The 19017-nt window shown below is 51.2% G+C and overlaps 1 protein-coding gene across 1 annotated transcript; it reads right to left on the bottom strand.

The window, feature by feature from the left end:
- Window positions 1–2899: 2899 nt before the first annotated feature.
- Window positions 2900–17941, bottom strand: LOC143000380 (protocadherin-16-like; the record flags this gene model as incomplete). Its single annotated transcript, XM_076149684.1, has 4 exons — window positions 17442–17941; window positions 4157–4976; window positions 3789–3986; window positions 2900–3673 (listed from the first exon to the last, which is right to left on the bottom strand). Coding segments are annotated over exons 1-4 (1794 nt in total), but the record flags the coding sequence as incomplete, so codon positions are not given.
- Between the last annotated feature and the right edge of the window lie 1076 nt (window positions 17942–19017).

The following is a 19017-nucleotide window of genomic DNA, read 5'->3' on the forward strand; positions in this document are numbered from 1 at the left end:
TTCAGAACTATACAGCAGCACACACACACACACACACACACACACACACACACACACACACTAGCTGCACCTGTAGCTTGGCCGAGTCTTCCCACAAACAGGAAAGTGGAGAAACAGGAGATCAGCTTGTGAGACTGCCAGGTTATGAAAATGTCTGAACTCAAACCAATCAGCTGTTAACTTAGCCTAAGTTAGTAAAAGTGAATCCTGAAGGTTATCAGATCATCTCAGTGTCATCACGTCTGATTCAACCAGGCACCAGACAGCTCAGACGGCTTCTACTTAAACTAAACTCAGCACAGATAACTCATCAAGTTGGACTTCACATCAGGTAGAAAAGTAAAGAGACAGAAACAGAAGTTAGAGTCAGAAGGAAAACATGGAGTCTGAGAGTCTTAAGCTTCAAACGCACCTTCACTTAATCCAAATTCACTCTGTTCTCATGACCCCTGTGCACTCAGGATATGAACCTGAATCACACACACACACACACACACACACACACACACACACACACACTACTGCCTGGGAAACACTTTAAGGAAGAGGAGGAAGAGGAAAGCAGGGAAACCAAGAAATAAATAAATCCTTTGTGTCACGGCAAAGAAAACAGCAGAGCAGCACAGAGCAGAGCAGAGCAGCAGGTGGACTGATAAGCAGCTTCCTACACACACTATCACTGTGTGTGTGTGTGTGTGTGTGTGTGTGTGTGTGTGTGTGTGTATTGTGTAGATATAGATTAAGAAAAACATGGAGGTGAATATTGTTATGAATATTGGACCTGACAGATAAATGGAAGGAGAACGAGGAGCTGAGGGAGAGGAGCACTGGCACAGAGCAGAGAGGAGATCCTTTACATTCACTTTACCTCCTCAGTATGAACGTCTCCACAGCACGCTTACATCGTTTCAGAGATCACACTTTAAGACAAAGCGTCTCTCGTACTTTACTCTCCAGTCAGGCCAGCAGTCGCAGCTCAGAAAGGGTTAAAGGCAAACCTTATCTATTGTAAATAACCGGACAATTCTGAGAACATCCTGCCGTCGTCACGCCCCCGCCGCCGCCGTCAAGCATTTGCACGCCAAAATGTCAAGCGGGCCAAACTCTATACATATTTGTTTGTTTATATTCCATTTTTATCATCATTTTTTATTTCTAGAACGGCAGAACAACGACATCACCACGAGCAGGGCAGACGAGGCGATGACGTCAGTGCTGAGATGATGTGTGTGTCCTGTGACCTCCATGTCGCCCCGGAGAACCTTGGCTCGGTCCCATCCCGGAGCCTCGACGAGAACGGCTCCATAATGAGGCGGAATGGAGTCTTACTCACTCGCTCTGACAGAAGAGGAGGAAGCCACCAGGGATGTCTGGCACAGGAGCGCGGCAGGACGACAGCCGGCTTTCATCGGATTAGAGAGACAACGGACAGTCGTTCACAGCTGCTGCAACAACTGGAATCAAAGGGCGAGGGGGGGGTTGGGGGGGTTTGGGGGTTGTGTGTTTGGACGAGGGATGGACAGACAGAGAGACTCGGAGACAAATCCCACTAAAACTGCATCCTAACCTGTCCCTCGTCTCCTCATCTCCTCTTTCTCGCTCCTCAGTTCTCCTGTTGTTTTGTTTACACGTCACTCCTTTTCAATGTTCCCCCCCTCCCCACTAGGAGTGAGTGTGTGTGTGTGTGTGTGTGTGTGCGTGTGTGTGTGTGTGCGAGTGTGTGTGTGCGTGTGCGTGTGTGCGTGTGCGTGTGCGTGTGCGTGTGTGTGTGTGTGCGTGTGTGTGTGTGTGCGAGTGTGTGTGTGTGTGTGTGTGTGTGTGTGTGAGTGTGTGCGTGTGCGTGTGCGTGTGTGTGTGTGTGTGTGTGTGTGTGTGTGTGTGTGCGTGTGTGTGAGCGTGTGCGTGTGTGTGTGTGTGTGTGTGTGTGTGTGTGTGTGTGTGTGCGTGTGTGTGTGTGTGTGTGTGTGTGTGTGCGTCTCTTCCAGCTGGTGTTAAACGGACCTGGAGGAATGTGGACTTTGCCTGTTGATCTAATTCCTCCCTGGCTGCTCTGTGTTTTGGGCTCCATTGGGTTTTATGAGGTTCTGCTCTACTTTAACATTCCACGCTGAGAAAAGGCTGAGAAACAGAAGAGAGGCTCTATAAAAACGCTCTGTAGGAAGGCTCTGTAAGAAGCCGCTCTGTCTGGCGCTCCTCGTCCCTCTCCCTCCCCTCTACGTGTGTGATAGAGCCGACGGCGTCGAGATAAAAGCGAGACGCGGTGTGAGGGATAGAGCGGCGATATGGAGGGGCTGCTGCCTCCGTTACCGTGGCAACCCTTTGAGGTGAGAGAGAGGACAGAGCAGCAGAGAGTAAATCTCCTCACAGTGGCTTCAGGAATGCAGGTGAACTCTCCCTCCCCGTCTTTCTTCCTCTCTCTGACCTTTATAAGCCCCGCCCCCCTCCCCCCCGACCCTACATGAAGGCTTTGAATGGAGCCTCTCTTCTCAGAGCGTCGCCACTTCTTATGAACGCATCACAACGCGTCCCAGAGCTCAGGCGGCTCTTAGATACGGCTTTGATTGATCTTTACAAAAGCACATCAGGCGTCTGACAGGGAAGTGAATCAGAACGTCTGAGGGAAGATGGAGAGAGAGAAAAGAACGGGCGTCTAAAGAGAGGAGGGGACAGGGAGGACCTGGTGTTGGCTGTGTGAGAGAGACAAAGGACCTGAGGCCAACACGCCGCCAGAATGATCACCATGAGGATTAAACAAGACAGATACCAAGCCAAGAGGAGAGGAGAGGAGGAGGAGAGAGGAAGGGAACATAAAGGATGGAGAGAAGAACAGGGAAGAGAGAGAGAGAGAGAGGGAGAGAGAGAGAGAGAGAGAGGGAGAGAGGATGAGAGTTGCTCCTACCTCTAAGAAGCAGGTCCCAGCTGGGGCGTTCTCCTTGACGGAGGCGTTGTAGAAGCTGCTGGAGAACACGGGCGTGTTGTCGTTAACATCCTGCAGCAGGATATCCACCTTTGCCGTGGAAGAAAGCGGCGGGCGTCCTCCGTCGGTTGCTATGACAGTCACACTGGGCGCCGGCTCCGACTCAAAGTCCAGAGCCGACGCCGTGGTAATGATCCCCGTCACCGCGTCGATGGAGAACCAGTCGGAGTGCGAGCGTCGGTCCTTGAGGAGGCTGTACCGCACGTCCCCGTTAGGACCCTGGTCTTTGTCCCGGGCGGTGACCTGGAGCACAAAGGATCCTGGGTACACGACCTCAGGGATGGTCTGTCTGTAGGCCTGCTGGTCGAACAGCGGGGGGTTGTCATTGACGTCGGTCACCTGGATGGTGAAGGACGACTCGGCTCTGAGGGGGGGCGTGCCCGAGTCCGTGGCCATCACCCTCAGGTCGTACGAGTCCCGCTCCTCCCTGTCCAGGACCTGGTCCACGTAGATCAGGTAGATGATGCTGTCCTTGGTGGTGAGCGCAAACTTCCCGTCCCCGCCCTCCAGGGAGACGTTCACGTTGGCGTATTCTCCGTAGTCTGGGTCGGTGACGGATATCCGGGCCACGTACTGGCCTGGCTGGGCCCCCTCGGAGATCCTGGGGGAGCCGTCCTCGCTGAGGAAGATGATGGTCATGGTGGGCTGATTGTCGTTGAAGTCGCGGACGTGAATCGTCACAAACGCATTGGTGACCTAGGAAGAGATCAGCATGAGTCAGGTTAGCAGGATGTTCAACCACATCCTGTCACAGAAGGCACACAGTATGTTGGTATAGCTGACATGTCTGTCTGTCATGTCCCTGTCTCACCTCTGGGTGGCTGGCGTTGTCTCTGGCCTGGACCACCAGCTCGTGGACCCTCTTCAGCTCGTAGTCCAGCGGCCTGTTCAGAGTGATGACGCCTGACTTGGTATCCATGACAAAGTAACGGTCCGGGTCACTCTGCCGCCGGTTGATCTCATACAGCACCAGACCGTTATCACCTTCATCTTCATCTGTGGCAAACACCTGCAAACAGATCACACCAGTAAGTTTAGAATTACAAAGACATAGAGATTCAACAGAGAACTGTGGTTCTATGTGGTTCTATGTGGTTCTATGTGGGTCCTACTGGGCCGACCGCAGGCCCGGTGAGCGCCAGATCACAGAACACAGCCTTTGGTGAAGTTGAGTCTGACCTGTAAGATGCTGCTGCCCTGAGGGAGGCTCTCAGAGATGATGGCGTGGTATCTGCTCTGGTTGAAGGCGGGGGCGTGGTCGTTGATGTCGGTCACCGTCACCTCCAGGCTCATGGATCCGATCCTTTTGGGTGAGCCGCCGTCGAAGGCCTCCAGGACCAGCGTGTAGGACGACCTCTTCTCCCTGTCCAGCTGGGCGTTGACCACCAGGTCCAGGTACAGCACCTTGTTGGCGGCCCTCTTGGTCTCCAGTCTGAAGGCCTGGCCCACGTTGCCCTCTCGTATGGCGTAGCCTTGCGTGGTCAGCAGGTCCTTGTCGGCGTCCGTGGCCGGCTCCAGGGAGAACTTTGTTCCCACGGCCGTGTGCTCTGGGATCTTGAGGACGGCTCTCTTCTTGGGGAACGCGGGGGCGTGGTCGTTGATGTCATTGACGGTGATGAAGACCTCTACAGTGATTCCAGTCATCGTCACAGCGATGAAGCTGTAGTGGTCCCTTTGCTCGCGGTCCAGGCGCCGCGCGGTGCTGATGACGCCCGTCGTGTCGTCGATGATGAGGTCGCTGCCCACTCCCGTGCCCTCTTGGTCTGAGATGAAGTAAATAATCGACGTGACGCCCGGCGGCAAACCGTCACCGATGTTCCCAACAATGGTGCCTGCTGGCTGCTCTTCATCCAGCTGGAGCTCCAACGCTCCACGGACCAATGAAGACTGGACCAGGACCAGGACCAGAGCCGTGCAGAGAGAATAGACCGGCCTCCACCTCCTGCTGACCCAAGACCTCCTTCTTAACCCTTCACTTGTTCCTGACATGGCTGGACACCTGACAAAGAGGACAGAGACAAAGACAAACATCAGCTGCCATGGGAACAGAAGAAGAACAACCTCAGCTGTTATTCCTCACAGACGTATTTTATATTCTCCATTTATCTTTCATGACATCTCACATTCAATCATTCACTTTACTCCCTGAGAACCAAAAGAAAACAAACCCTTCTTATTTTATGTGCCGTTAGTTTTCCAAACCCTGGTGTGACAAAGCGTGAACACGTTTACAGCCTTACGTCTAAAGATGCTCACTCATCAATGTTGTGTCCTCGTAAAAAGGAAATACAACATGTTGGAAAGAACGCTTGAGCTGGATGAGAGAAGATCTGAAGGAGCATAGAAATGAGCCTGACAGTGTCCAGAGTCCACACAGCCTGGACTCAGCTGAGGACTCAGCAGAGGACTCAGCAGACGACTCAGCAGACGACTCAGCAGAGGACTCAGCAGAGGACTCAGCAGAGGACTCAGCAGAGGACTCAGCAGAGGACTCAGCTGAGCACAGATCATAAAGCAGATTAATCTGAAGCATAACAAATATTATTCTGCCAGTGGAAAGGGGAAAACACTTGACGTGGCCAGAGCCGTCTTGGGCTGAGGTCCTGTGGAAAACACGAACGAGACACAGGAACGGGCATCAAAATGTCCAACACACACACACACACACACACACACACACACACACACACACACAGATGGAATGCTTGGGAAAGTCTGTGTGTATCTGCTTCTGAAGGGCCTTTATGAGGAACGAGGCATTTCAGAGTGTGAGCTCGGCCTCCGGTTCCCCAAACTCTAAATCACACACACACACACACGCACACACACACGCACACACACACACACACACACACACACACACACACCAGCTCAGGTGTGTTTGCTTAAAGAAACAAACTTAATAATGTGTCTTTGTCTCATCAGAGCTCCCCTGACTCTCCTCCTCCTCCTCCTCCTCCTCCTCCTCCTCCTCCTAACTCTCTGCTCGTACTCACAGAAAGTTCAAACAAACACCAATAATTATTCCCAAATGGTTCTGGACGCAGACTTCAGCAGCAGAACCCTTTAACCTTCATGAACCCTCCTGAGACAGACGGACGTTTTCCCTCCTGATGAGATCTGCAAATATTTACACCCGGTCTGAAATGAGCTGGATTGTTTACGTGCGGTGGTTTTGTATTTATGAGGGAAGATTAATTGAGTGTGTAACTCTTTAGAACACCGGCCGGCTTGGAGAGCGATCCAGAGCGATCCAGAGCTGACACAGGTGATTAATCACACTCTGCCACCAGATGGACGCTCTGCAACAATCACACACACAGATCGCAACTTGAAATAGCTAAACTCTGTGGAATGTACACAAGCCGGCGCTCTGTTAGCGCTGCGTCGCTACAGAGCGATCTTTAAATCTCTCCCAGTTTACTCCAATAACAATAACAAATGTGTGACGGGGCGTGTCGGCCCGGAGTGGAGGACAGATTCAACCTCAACCATCGACCCCCCAGAGCTCATGACCTCCTCCTCCTCCAGAGGGAGCAGGTCTGCACACACACACACACACACACACAGCTTCCACTTTATTAGGTACACATGCACCATCTCACTTAGATTGTTCCATTCTAGAGACAAACTGCCCACAGCACATTAACTCACCAACCAGAGGCCTGAGATCAGTCAGCTGATACCACAGGACAGTCACACACACACACACACACTCATGGTTGGATGTTCTAACAGTCCCGTTGGTCTGTAGACTGGATTGAAGCCATCAGACTCCAAACTTCCATTTTACTCCAATTAAGAATGTAAACACCAGAGTTAGGTTGAAGAGTCCTGGAAACGAACCTGGACGGCTTTAACTCAGGCGTGGAAACATAATGGCATAAAGCCTCTTCCACCACCGCCAACATGAGTTTGGTGGCCAATGAGAGTCTGTGATCTGAGGCGTGTGGCGTGTGGAGAGCCTCCGGGGGGAAGTGGAATGTAAACACGGCAACCTGGATCAGCAGCCAATCAGAGCAGAGACACGGGGTCACTTCCCATCACTTCCTGTGTCAGGACAGACGCGCGGGGGCCGAGCTCGCAGGAGACGCTGGAATGCAACGCAACACCACGCATCAAACCAACACCTCTGAGTGTCTGCAACTCAGCAACAGAGCTGTGTGTGTGACAGATAACACACACACACACACACACACGTTCATATCTAATGGCTCCCTCCTCCCCCCGGCCTCTCCCCTGACCCCTGACCCCTCCGGTAGTTATGAGCCCTCAGTGGAGGAGAGATTAATAAAGTCTACAGCTCCTCTGGGACCGGCAGAGGGACACTGATATTCGCCCCACTGCTCTGGGCTCTGACCTCTACATCTGGTCCAGACGGCTGCTCTGGACAGTTGCTCTACTCCTACGCAAAGAGGGAAGTTTGGCTTAGACACACACACACACACACACACACTACGTTTGTCTGTGAAGGAAGATGAAGGAAGAGAGGAGGTTTTTGGAGACACAAACGAGGGCGTGATGAAGAAGAGGGATGAAGAGGGAATCTGGCAGTCAGAGCTGGACGCTCTAACAAGGCCAACACGGCACACACAAGTACGACACAGACAGGAAGCACCAGGGGAGCACAAACACAGAAGAAGAATGAGAGAAGCAAGGAGCCGTTCCAGTCTGAAGGCCGATCAGTCAGTGAGTCCTGGACCGACGCTCCTCTGGACTCGTCTTCACACGGGACAAACTCCTGAGTGACGTCAGAGAGTGCTGTGTGTTCCAAAGTGTGTGTGTGTGTGTGTGTCTCTTGTTTTAGTGCTCCAGTTGAGTGTCGGTGAAGAGTTACACTGATGAGCCGCTCTGTGATCCGTCAGTGTCAGCAAGAGGTCAGGGGGTGACATCATCTCTGCACGACGTGAGAGCGTGGCGGGGGGAGAGGGGGGCACGCTGCAGGTCTCCGTCTCTGCTGTGTGAACAAGGACGTGATCGGTGGATCGCCATCACGTGACACCAACATGTTGTACGTCTTCGTCACCTCCAGGGCGACTGCTCCGCGCTCTCCCCCTCTGGGCGCCGAGCAGTGACATCATCTCCGTGCGACCACGCTGTCAGGCAGCAGCTCGGCCTGGTCGGGCTCCGTGGAGTCTGAGCCACATTCAGTCTGGCATCGCACCCCCGTAATCTGCCTCTGCCTCAAAGCCTCAAGCGCAGGACTCCACTCTTAGTTATTACTGCATAATAGAGCCGCCGTGGCCTTTCCTATAGGATGTGAGAGTGTGTGTGTGTGTGTGTGTGTGTGTGTCCTATCTCACTGGTGAGGAGCAGCTTTCCCTTCTGCCTTTGCCAGTTCTTAAACACTCTCTATCTCCCCTCCCCCCCTCCCCATGTCCGCCCCTCCCCCCTCCCCTCTAATGGCTTTAGCAGGTCTGGTCGGGCAACGCCGCAGCTCCCCGCCGCCGCCAAGCCAAACAGGACCCAGAGTCACCACCATCCAAAGCAAAGAACACGTCCTCTCTGCACGCCTGTATGTGAGCCGTGTTCCGCAGGGACCTTCCTTCCAGCGCCGCGCCGGTTAAAGGGGGCCGGCTCAATGACTGCAGAAGCCCCCGGAATGACTGCTGTGTCACGCAGAACAAACACCGGCCCCCTCCGGCCCCCATGACGGACAGGACAGTGAGCCGGGGGAGGGGGGGAGGAAGAAGAAGAAGAAGAAGAGGAAGAGGACGAAGAGGAAAGGCTGTCAGAGTGAAATAGAGGAGTGAGCATCGGGAATACGGCCGATCATAAAGTCAGAACCTGGATCAAAACTTTATTTTCCCCGCAAAACACAAACTGCTGTCATGAGATTTATGGCGCCATCTTCACGTGCAGCAGGTTTATGCAGCGCGGTGAAGCGTGTGTGTGTGTGTGTGCGATGAAGAGGCAGCCGCACGCCGGTTTGAAGGGTTTGCAAAAACAATCAGGGCTCTCAAAGACTGCAGACACTTTGTAAACCGTAAAAACACGGACGGTTCTTTATCCTCGCTCATAAATGATTTAGTTTGGCTTTAAAGATCAATAATCCACAGCAGCCAGGAGGAGTTTGGGTTGCCAGGTTGGAAGAATCCTTTCTGGCTGCGTTCATATATAAAGAAGAGAGTCGTGACCTTTCTTTAATGCAGGGAGTTCACGCCTGCCTGGCTCAAGGGTTTCTTACCCGTTAAGACGAAAGAGCGCTGAGGAAGGTTGGAACATGAGGAGAATTTTGAAAGACGCTCAGAACGACCGCACGATGGGCTCGACACACACACACACACACACACACACACACACACACACACACACACACACACACACACACACACACACACACACACACACACACCTTTGTGTAGATAAAAGCTACAATGTTGGACCAAAGTGTCCACTGAAGGTTCTTCTGGAGGCCTTCCTCCTTTAGATCGCCATCCTCCATAAATGCCTCGAACCTTCATCCCTTCCATCGTCTTCATCATTAGGAAGTCGTTCCTCACATCTTTGTGGTTTAATGTTTAACAGTGACTCTAGGATTACAGGGAGACCAGAGCAGAGCAGAAGGTCTGGACCACTGAGAGGGGGGGGGGGTCTGGAAGGGGACACACACACCCATGCCATGAAAACTGAGATGTAGTGTGTGTGTGTGTGTGTGTGTTTAGGGGATTGTGTCCCCTTGTGTGTCTCCGGATCTCTGGATATAGACGTCGCATTTCCTACCCAGCTGTCACCAGGATCTTGTGTGTGTGTGTGTGTGTGTGTGTGTGTGTGTGTGTGTGTGTGTGTGTGTGTGTGTGTGTGTGTGTGTGTTTCCTCTTTTTCTTTTCCTCCATTATTGATGGAGATTATCAGTTTGAATTTATTTCCATCACCGTCTCACCACAGAGTCGAGTCTAATCCGCGCAAACACACACACACGCACATGCACACGCACACACACACACGCTCCTCTGAATCATAATCAATATAAACACTCGCCGCTCACAGTAGTTTATGGCTGAGTCGCACAACTGGGTTACAAAATGAGACGAGCTCAAACGCCTGCAGGAGGAGCGAACCAAACGCCTGCAGGTGATGAAGACTCAGAGATGAAGGATGGAAGCTGCTTATCTTCACAGATCTGAGTGTGACGTTCCTCCAGCCTCATACAGAGCAGCCTCATACAGAGCAGCATATGGATCAACATTAGGAGCTCTGGTTGGATCAGTTTGCTCTTGTTCTGAAGGTGAGATGTTCCTCTGGAGCTTTGACTCTTCTTCATTTTACCCTCATGAATGCTGGTGACATCAGAGAGGCTGGGGGGTCAGGGGTCAGATGGTCTCTGTCCTGAGGTCCACACTGAGAGTAAGGACTCTCTCTCTCTCTCTCTCTCTCTCTCTCTCTCTCTCTCTCTCTCTCTCTCTCTCTCTCTCTCTCTCTCTCTCTCTCTCTCTCTCTCTCTCTCTCTCTCTCTCTCTCTCTCTCTCTCTCTCTCTCTCTCTCTCTCTCTCTCTCTCTCTCTCTCTCTCTCTCTCTCTCTCTCTCTCTCTCTCTCTCTCTCTCTCTCTCTCTCTCTCTCAACCTGAGCCTCTGATCAGGGAAGAATGTTTCTTTGTTTCCTGTTTGCCTCTTATTTTGGCTCCATGTTCTCATTTGGATGTGAAGCGATGCGATGAAGAGGAGGTTAAAGTGGAGCGGCTCAGTTTGAGTGGAAGACGTGGAACTAAACACGCCGCCACGTTCTGAACACGCAGCAGACACACGGACGCTTTAAGGAGGCGGGTGGTGACTGATGAAGAGCTCTGACAGAGGAACTGAGGGACGTGAGACAGAGAGAGAGAGACAGAGAGAGAGAGAGAGAGACAGAAATAGAGAGACAGAGAGAGAGACAGAGACAGATGGAGAGATGGGAGGAGGTGAAGAAAAGGCTGAGTTCTCCTAAAAACAGCAAGAGTGGCAGAACTACAGAGGAGTCACACACACACACACACACACACACACACACACACACACACACACACACACACACACACACACACACACACACACACACACACTTTGCCCCCTGGAATCTGAAAGCCAGAGAAAACACAGCCGGAGATGATTCACTAACCTCTTAACCTGCAAGGCCACGCTGCCGTGTGTGTGTGTGTGTGTGTGTGTGTGTGTGTGTGTGTGTGTCAGAAAGAGAAACGGATACGTTTGGAGTTTAAAGAAGAAGAGAAGGGAAAAAGAGGAAGAACAAGAAAGCCTAATCGGGGTGATGGGAAGGGGTGTGTGTGTGTGCGTGTGCGTGTGCGTGTGCGTGTGCGTGTGTGTGTGTGCAGGCTAAAGGTGAAGCAGCAGCTGCCATCACCCATCAGTCATCACCGCCTCCTCATCACAGGAATGTTTTATATCCCAGCAGGAGAGAAGACAGAGCTGCGTGCTGACGCTCTGTCAGGCGTGATGACATCACTGCTCACACACACACACACACACACACACAGACCTTCAGAGAGGCTGAGGGCGTCTGCGTGTGTGTCCACGACATCATCACAGGCTCAGAGGTGAAGGCAGATTATCGACCAGAAGTGATCATCAGTGATGGAAACTCACTTAACAAACATTCAGCAGCACCAAAGGAATAATCAATAACCACACACACACACAGACGGACACACACACACACACACAGTATCATGTCACTGACGGAATCACAGCATTCACTAATGAACCAACTGAGAAACAAATGGAAGACAAAACACTGAGCTGATAGACAAAACAGGGTCAGAGGAGGAGAAACCAAAGCTCTCACACACACACACACACACACACACACACACACACACACACACACACACACACACACACACACACACACACACACACACACACACACACACACACAGACTTTGGGCCTCACAGAGTCCTCTCAGGTCTGTGTTGTTGTTGGACACTCATTAAAGCAAAGAGGACATTCTTGTTCAATACCACAGAAGAAGAGTTGGACCTGGGAAGCTTTCTTACACAGCATGATGCTCTGATGAAGACGTTCTGACAGCTGAGCAGGACGTTCATGAAGACGCCTCAGGTAAGTTCATGCGATTGAACGAGCAGCCAGATGGATCAATACGATCTGATCACGTTCAGACCGCAAACTAATCCCCCAGACCCAGTCCGCCTCCTCAGACCCGTCTGGCTCTGCTCGGTCCTGTGCCCCGCCCACACAATCCAAACACAGAAGTCCACTGCAGCTGAACCGGAGCCACGCAGGTGTGAAAGGCGAGCGGAGAACAGGAGACGCAGACTCGGCTTACAAGTGATCCCATTCTCAGTCGAGTCCTCGTCGGTGCCGAAAGCTGCTCGGGTCAAGAATGTCCTGGTGTCGTGTTCCGTCCTTAGATTTCTGTTTGCGGTAAGAAGGGAAAAGCTGCTGCTGAACTCATCAGTGACGCTCTGGAGCTCCGACAGAGCGATCGGCTTCCAACGACACAGAATCCTGATCCTTCAGACGCCAAGAAGGTCAAAGCTTCTTTCACTAACTGATGGAGAAACATCTAACTTCTCTCTAACTGCTCTTTCCTGCTCTCTCTCTCTCTCTCTCTCTCTCTCTCTCTCTCTCTCTCTCTCTCACACACACACTCTCTCGTCCATCAAGCACCCAGATGGGCGTGGGTTCCCTCGTTTCCTTCATCACTGCAGCATTGATCTCTTCATGCGCTGAAACAGATGAAACCAATCCCCAAACAGGCGTGTTGGTATGGGACAGGTTGGCTCAGAGATCTCCTCGTACATAAACACAGACACACACTTCTTCCAACAGCAATAACGAGAAACCCAGAGCTCCCACATTCCAGCCACACTTTGGCGCTGGTGTAGTCGCTGTGTCACAGGTCCAACACGCCACGCTGCCGGCTCGGGACGGAGGAAACCTGAGACCATAGAGAGATTAGGAGGACTTCCATGTGTAGCTTCCTCCAATTCCAGAGACAGATAGAGGCATCATCCCAGATCCTGATCACCAGGTGGCTGAGGGCCCGGCCTGGTCTGGTCAGGTCTGTTCTGGTCTAGTCTGATCTGGTCTGGCCTGACTGCTGGTTGTCAAATTTAGCAATTCTAGCGCAGTGAGTCACGACATCCTAGACTCTGCATTGGGTCCAAACTGGTGCCTGCCTCCCCTCTTTGAAGCGTTCATGTGATCATGTGATCGCTCTGTCGTTCCTGCTCCTGGTCCGTTACACACACACACGAGGCTCCAGCACCCGGAGAAGGACTGTGAATAACGAAGCTCTTACATCAGAACTGGGCCTCAGAACAAACAGGAACGGAATCCTCCAGCCGGTGGATCGCTCTGTGTCTGACAGGCCAGTGCAGTAATTTCCTTTGATTGGATGAGTCAGGGGTTTGCTAATATCTTCTCCAGACAGCAGCAGATAGACGGGCCCTGGTGTGTGTAGGGGGGAGGGGTCTGTGCCCCCCCCCCCCCCCCTACATGTTAGGAGAGGATGAAATAAGGCAGAGCTCCGTCGGTGAAGGGAGCAGCAGAAAGCGTGGACGTCAGGCCGGGACGCCGCTGGTCAAACCCTGACGGTGCAGATGAGTGATGACCTCGTTACACCAGAGACCGGAGCACTGCAGGCCTCATGCTGTGCTTCTTCATCCCACTGTGTTCATCTGACAGCTGGATCTATTGGTTACTGTCAGGATCGAGACTGAACCCAACCTAGGCATGAGACGCTGTTCCTCACTGGTTGAACTCTTAGTTTAGCTGTCAGACTGGAGACGCCTTCTTCCACATCAGATGAAGTTCATATGATTGAAACCCTGCTGAGGCCACACAGTGAGGCTGAAAGACTGTGAAGGCATAAAACAGCAAACTAAGATCCTGTTCTTCATAACTCAGGCGTTATCTCTGCGCCGCCACGCAGCAAGAATGGAGACGGGCCAGCGAAAGGACGGAAGATTGCTGCTTAGCAACAAGGAACTCATTTCTTTACTGGTGGAGAGCCAAAATAAGTGAGGACATTCCAACGTCGAGTTTTGGATGCTATTCTAAAAAGAGGGATGAATAAAATCACAAATCTCTTCCACATGTGTGTGTGAGTATGAAGAGGTTATTACAAAATCCTGTGCACATGTAACACACACACGCTGTCACATCCATCCCAAACCTCACCTCAACCTAATTCACTTTCAGGACGGCCACGAGACGCACCAGACTGTGTGTGATCGTGGCAACCATGGCAACCAAGAGGCCCCGAGAGGAGAGCTAATGAAATGCGGAGCAATCAGAAAGAATTCCTTATCAATGGGAATCTGATTTTCCAATCATCCTACTACTAAAGCTATTAATAACTGCCAGACCCGATGGAGACGGAGGCAAACAGAGGAGGCTTTCAGGAAAACAAATCACACACACGCACACACACACACACACACACACACACACACAGAGTCCTGAAGCTTCACGCTGGAAACAGTTTACACGCTGACAGATAAACTGAGCTCACACATGAATCCTCTCAGTATCAGATCACTGGTTTACATCGTGTGTGAGACGGCGACCTGATGGGTAAATAAACCAACAACACACACCAACACACACAAACACACACAAACACACAGCAACAGTCACCTAAACACACAAACACACAGCAACACACAGCAACACACAGCCCGGGCAGCAGCCGCGGTGCAGCCAGGGGAGGATGTAAACATTTCCTAACTACTTGAGGAGCCGAGGAAGCGTTTAACACCGTTTGTAAAGTTTAGAGGTAAAAACTTGATTCATACAGTTAAGATGAAGAATCATGACATCAGGGTTCAGGCTGTAACTATGAGTTGATTTGATTGGGTTCAGGGTTCAATAGGTTAGAGTTAGAGAGAGACGGAGTGTGTGTGTGTGTGTGTGTGTGTGCGTGCGTGCGTGAGTGGGAGTGTGTGTGAGTGTGTGAGAGCCAGTGTGAGTCACTTTCCGATATTTGTATTCAGTGGCAGACTTCCCAAGCATGAAAACAAAACTCAGGAACAAACTGTTTTGGGACACAATCAGACTCAGTTTTGTTTTTAGTTTCAGCTGCGACATTGGGGCGGGAAGATGAAGAAGGAAGTCTGCTTTCAACTCTCTCTTTGTGTGTGTGTGTGTGTGTGTGTGTGTGTGTGTGTGTGTGTGTGTGTGTGTGTGTGTGTGTGTGTGTGTGTGTGTGTGTGTGTGTGTGTGTGTGTGTGTGTGTGTGTGTGTGTGTGTGTCTGTCTTGAATGATTACACATTGAAACGTTCTCTCTGAAGCTGAAGTTTGATGATATAAAACACACAAAAGCTCATTTGTCTTTGTTAGAAGCTACAAACGTAACAGTGGAGCCGTGTTTCCCTGTGTGTGTAAAGATAAAGACCCAGACACTAAAGACTGAAGCCTCACTGGTTCACTTCCTCTGCTGGAGCCTTTACATCAGAGCGAACATGTGTGTGTGGATGGAGGGAACACAGTGAACAGCTGAGAGAGATCCAGACTCAGACGGCAGAATTTAAAGATTTCAACACCAACTAATGTAATAAAGCTGAAGCTGTTTCATGTGGAGGCCGGCGGCGAGGTGTGATGTCACCACGCTGCCAACATCAGCCGCCAGCGCCGCGATAACAAATGAAAGGGGGCCAGGGGGGGGCAGGGGGGGCCTGTATTCATTTCCAGTGCGGGCCTGCTGTGGGTTAAGCCGCTGAGTCTGATGGCAGCAGCTACACACTCCTCACTCCAGACCTTAGTGTGCTCAGTGCTGCCACCAGTGGTGTGAAGTAATATTGCATCACTTCTGTAGGAATGATTTGATTTTAAGGATCAGCACTCAGGCTGTAGGGCTGAATGTTTCCTCCACTAGGGGGCAGCGTGAGCATCCTACTTCACTTCAATCAGACAGTGACAACAAAGATGGAGCCAATCAAGGAAACAGTGCTGGTGTATGACAGCATGTGGACCTAAAGGCTCCGTCTCTGGTTTTCTGCCATGCTGTCGTCACTCAGCCGCACAGACCTGCTGCTTCAATCACACACAGACTGTTTCCCTCACAGACTGAAGCTACGTTCACCACATCACAGTCACAAGCTCTCTCTTTATGTTTGCACACCTGAACAAACCAGAGCTGTAAACTCCTGAGGTCCAAATGAACTCTGGGCTTTCAGCTGAACCTCGTCAGGAAGCAGAGAGCGTTACTATTCAACCAAAAACCGTATCAAACTGGCTTCATGTCTCAAACTAACTCAGGTAGCCCCGGTCCTGTGTAGAGGAACCTGCTCCTCTCAGCAGGAGGAGGTTTGGACTAACACACACACACACACACACACACACACACACACACACACACACACACACACACACACACACACACACACACACACACACACACACACACACACACACACACACACAGCCTGGTGTCGGTCTGCGCGCCTCATCAATATACAACAAACCAAACTCTGAACTCTAAACGTTGTGCAGAACATCCCGGCTGAGGTCGGTACAGAGGAGCAGGATCATGTTAGAGGAGCAGGATCATGTTAGAGGAGGAGCAGGATCATGTTAGAGGAGGAGCAGGATCATGTTAGAGGAGCAGGATCATGTTAGAGGAGCCCTGACTCCCCTACAGGACTGAAGAGGAGCTGCAGATGCCAGCAGACACCAGATACCACTGGAAGAACTATTGTGGTTAGGATCTCAAATATGCCTCTGGACTGACATTTATAGCTGTGGGCCATGTTAACACACACACACACACACACACACACACACACACACGATGATGAACGTGCCTGAGACTCTCCTGAGACCCTCAGATTCCAGTTTTCCAGGGTTCTGTTGGGTCGGAGTTGCAGGTTGATCTTCTCACTATAATTAAAGCTCTATCAGCCTAGAGCAGCACAGAGGAGCCTTCTTATAACGTGTTGGCTGCCTTGCCCCGAGGCTCAGAGCGGCTCTGCACATTCTCCGTACAGACCGAGTGCTGCGTCTCTCCAGGACCGAGTCCAAACTCTGCTGGCTCACTTCTCCATGCTGTTTCCTCTCCAACACAAAGTGAACAAACCACCGGCTTACTGTTATTAAAATGTTCCCTCACACAGAACCAGGCTGAGTGTGGGCCGGGGGGGGGGGGGGGCTACAGGGGGTCTGGGGGGCTCCTGGGGGTCTGGGGGGCTACAGGGGGGCTCTCGTGTTCAGAAGACACGTCAAAGAAGAGGCTCCTGATGCTCTACCAAACCGTCTGCTGCTCTGGTTGTGAATGGAGATCAATAATCAATAGGAGCTTGTGCCTCATCACTGTGATCCATTGATCCTTTTCTGCCGTTGTAGCCGCTATGGTGTGATCTCCACACACACACACACACACGCACACACACACACACACACAGCAGCCTGATGCAGGTGCAGGAGGGGAGAGGGGTGCAGCACAACCACACACACACACACACACACACACACACACAGAATGAAGAAAACGAGCTGTCACTTACATTCATCTGAGCCGCTCCGCCGCTCTGGATGCTCTGGATGCTCTGGCGTCCCTCCGAGCCTGATTAGTATGCAAACCGTTTTTTTTCCAATTCGCCCCAAACGTCTCACAGAGACACAATCCACCGGTTAGAACCTCGAACTGAGCCGCGCCGGTCAGCTGGACGCGTTCTTCTCTCACATTACATCCACACACACGCGAAATCACACGCTGGCTCCAAATCCCGCCGCTTTTCGTGTCCCGGTTCTCCTCCGGTTCTCCTCTGGTTCTCCTCCGGTGAGGCAGGATCCGGTCCCCGGGCAGGTGAGCGCGTCTGGGATCAGCTAGCTGGGAGCGTTTGTGTCGAAGCCCCGCAGTGCTGCGATCTAGACCGCGTCTGTGTCAGCATCCAGCCACATCCACGCTCTGTGTGAGTGTGTGCGTGTGTGTGTTCACTGTGTAAGCGTGTGTGTGTGTGTGTGTGTGTGAGACGGAGCCGCTTCAGCTTCAGGCTCCGCGCACCTCGCCGCCGAATGAAAGCCGACTCCTCTCCGCCACAAGGCCCAGCCCCCCGCTCTGCTCACACCCTCCTCCTCCTCCTCCTCTTCGTCAGAATTGGGTTTGCTAATTTATTCGGGGAGCCACACAAAAGGGGGAGAGAGAGGGAGGGAGGGGGAGAGGGAGAGAGAGAGAGAGAGCGGATCCTGGACTCTGGTGCCCCCCAGCTCCGTGCAGAGGAACAGAAGCAGACAAAGGAGCTTCACACACTCTTCACACACTCTTCACACACTCTGCATCCAATTACAGATTAATTCTTAAAAAAACAACAACAGAGCTAAAATGTTGCTATTTATTGATCAGATTAAAAAAACTCCTGATTAAAATAATTTTTTAAATTATAAATGAAAGTATTTTTATTTTATATTTACTGTATAAATGTAAGGATCAGATGTTTACTTACTGATGAAACAGCTAATAAATAAATAAACATCATAATATAAATAAATAACATCTTGATAAATGATTTGTTGATTATTATTTTATAGATCAGTCACTTATTTAAGTAAGAACTCCACAATATGAGGATGTGATGATGTTCTGTCTTTCCTGATTAATGTTGAAAACGTCTTCATCGTCATAAACAAATAACAGATTCATGAATAAACTTTATCATTTGATCATTTTGTAACATAATACACACACTGAGTGAAACAAACAGGAAGTACAGAGTGTTAATATGCAGAGCAGTGAATGTGACCTGATTATGGATCATAATGAAGTATTAATGCTGCATTCAGGGACTCACTGACAACAACCAGCTTCAGGCTAGAGTGGAAGTTCAGAGACAAAGCAGCACACACACACGCGCACACGCACACGGGCGCACACACACACACACACACACACACACGCACACGCACACACACAGACTGCTAACATCAGCAGGATGGGAGTCATTCATCACCCCAGATTTTAGGTCAACCCTCCACCTGCATCAGTGAAGCAGAAAGAGGGGGGAGGAGCTGTGAAGGAGGGGGGTGAAGTGGCAAAGGGAGGTGTGAACATAAGGAGGGAGTGTGTGTGTGTGTGAGTGTGTG

This window comes from Genypterus blacodes, unplaced genomic scaffold (assembly GCF_046128005.1).
Source record: "Genypterus blacodes isolate CSIRO-AG114 ecotype Tasmania unplaced genomic scaffold, CSIRO-AGI_Gbla_v1 ptg000047l_1, whole genome shotgun sequence".
Lineage (NCBI taxonomy): Eukaryota > Metazoa > Chordata > Actinopteri > Ophidiiformes > Ophidiidae > Genypterus > Genypterus blacodes.